This window comes from Arachis duranensis, chromosome 3 (genome assembly GCF_000817695.3).
Source record: "Arachis duranensis cultivar V14167 chromosome 3, aradu.V14167.gnm2.J7QH, whole genome shotgun sequence".
Taxonomy (NCBI): Eukaryota; Viridiplantae; Streptophyta; class Magnoliopsida; order Fabales; family Fabaceae; genus Arachis; species Arachis duranensis.
Genome location: NC_029774.3, coordinates 14,669,990 through 14,671,832, shown reverse-complemented (window position 1 = coordinate 14,671,832; position 1,843 = coordinate 14,669,990). Strand labels below are relative to the sequence as shown.

At 36.5% G+C, this 1,843-nt stretch overlaps 1 protein-coding gene across 1 annotated transcript; it reads left to right on the top strand.

The window, feature by feature from the left end:
- The first annotated feature begins 375 nt into the window (after nt 1–375).
- On the top strand, nt 376–1,113 carry LOC127745448 (secreted RxLR effector protein 161-like). The gene has a single exon (XM_052258164.1). It carries the CDS (start codon nt 376–378, stop codon nt 1,111–1,113), a length of 738 nt encoding a protein of 245 aa, XP_052114124.1.
- Nucleotides 1,114–1,843: the final 730 nt, after the last annotated feature.

Genomic DNA, 1,843 nt, shown 5'->3' with positions numbered 1-1,843 from the left:
ATGTTTCCTTTGGGAGAGATTAGGATATACTATTGTCAACTCCTTTAATACTGTACCCTAGCCGGTCTAAACTTCGCGGGTCGCGACTAGTGGCTATTTACTTATGTTATATATATCTATCTGTTATCTATCTCTTAATCTCCGTTATGCCTTGTCCATATATCGCTTTCGGCTTCACGTTTTATCTTTTCGTTGTCAAATCGTGAGTGATACGTCTTCACGATTTTATTTCTACTCTTTTCAGGCTCCTCGATTAATACTCCTTTCGAAATTACCTATGTTTATATATTAAAAATCCACCTGAGAGTCGTACCACCGTAATATCATTGACTTATGACTCGAGCATAAGGATTTGAATATTAGGGTGTTACAGCAATGGACACACCAATGAGCATTACTTGCTACCTTGACAAAGATGAACAAGGTAAAAGCATAGATGTAAAGAAGTATAGAGGCATGATAGGATCATTACTTTATCTAACGGCAAGTAGGCCATATATCATGTTTAGTGTATGCATGTGTGTGAGATACCAAGCTAATCCTAAGGAATCTCACTTAAGTGCGGTGAAAAGGATTATGAAGTATCTCATAGGAACATTGAATGTTGGATTGTGGTATCCGAAAGGATCCACTTGTGATTTGATTGGTTATTCCGATTCCGATTTTGCTGGTTGCAAATTGGATAGGAAAAGCACTAGTGGCACTTGTCACTTGCTAGGAAACTCTCTTGTTTCATGGTATAGTAAGAAACAAGTAAGTGTAGCCTTGTCTACCGCCGAAGCCGAGTATGTAGCCGCCGGTAGTTGTTGCGCCCAAATTTTATGGATGAAACAACAACTTGTGGACTATGGACTCATGCTTGATCACATTCCTATCAAATGTGATAATACTAGTGCAATAAATTTAACCAAGAATCCGGTTCAACAATTAAGAACCAAGCATATTGAGATTAGACATCACTTCATAAGAGACCATGTTGAAAAGGGTGATGTGGTTATTGAATTTGTCGAAACTAGTAAACAACTAGCGGACATCTTCACTAAACCTTTATGTAAAGAAAGTTTTTTTAACATCCGAAATGAACTTGGTATCTTGGATTCTAATCTAATATGATTTGTTTGAATTCATTGTATTTATATTGCTATTTTTGTATCTCTTACTAACTTAAGCATTGGAGATATCCAATTAGCTATTGTTTTGTAGGTTTATGAGTTGATGAATGAGTGATTAATCTTGAGGTAGATTGAAGAATTTGAAGATTATAAACAATGGAGGATCAACAAATTGAAGTTTATAATGGTTTAAGTGAGTATATACATGTTGGAACTCAAAGGATTGAAGAAAGAACCACCAAAGGATGAAAATTTGGTGATTTTGGGCAAAATGATGTATGTTGCATCGATGCAACCAAGCTTTTGCATCGATGCAAAGCACACAACGTGCTATGTGCATTGATGCAAAGCCTATTGCATCGATGCAAACTCGACCAAATTGCACAAAAACACGTGAATTTGGCATTTTTGAGCAACAAAACCCCACTTTTTCATCATCTTCAACCTCACAACTCATATCCCCACATTGAAACCTCCATAACCTCCAAAACAAGCTCACATATAGCTTCATACAACTCACAAAACTTTGATACCCACTATAAACAAATTACATATTTGAAGTCCCCACATTCTTCTCTACAAAACCCATAAAACAAAATCATCTACAATGCCTAGAATCAAGAGAACCATGAAGAAGTCAAAAGGCTCTTCAAGTGTGGTTCCACCTCCAAATGATCATCCTTTGGCAAGGTACTTTGCTTCTAATGAAGATCTTCAATTCTATGAGGCAA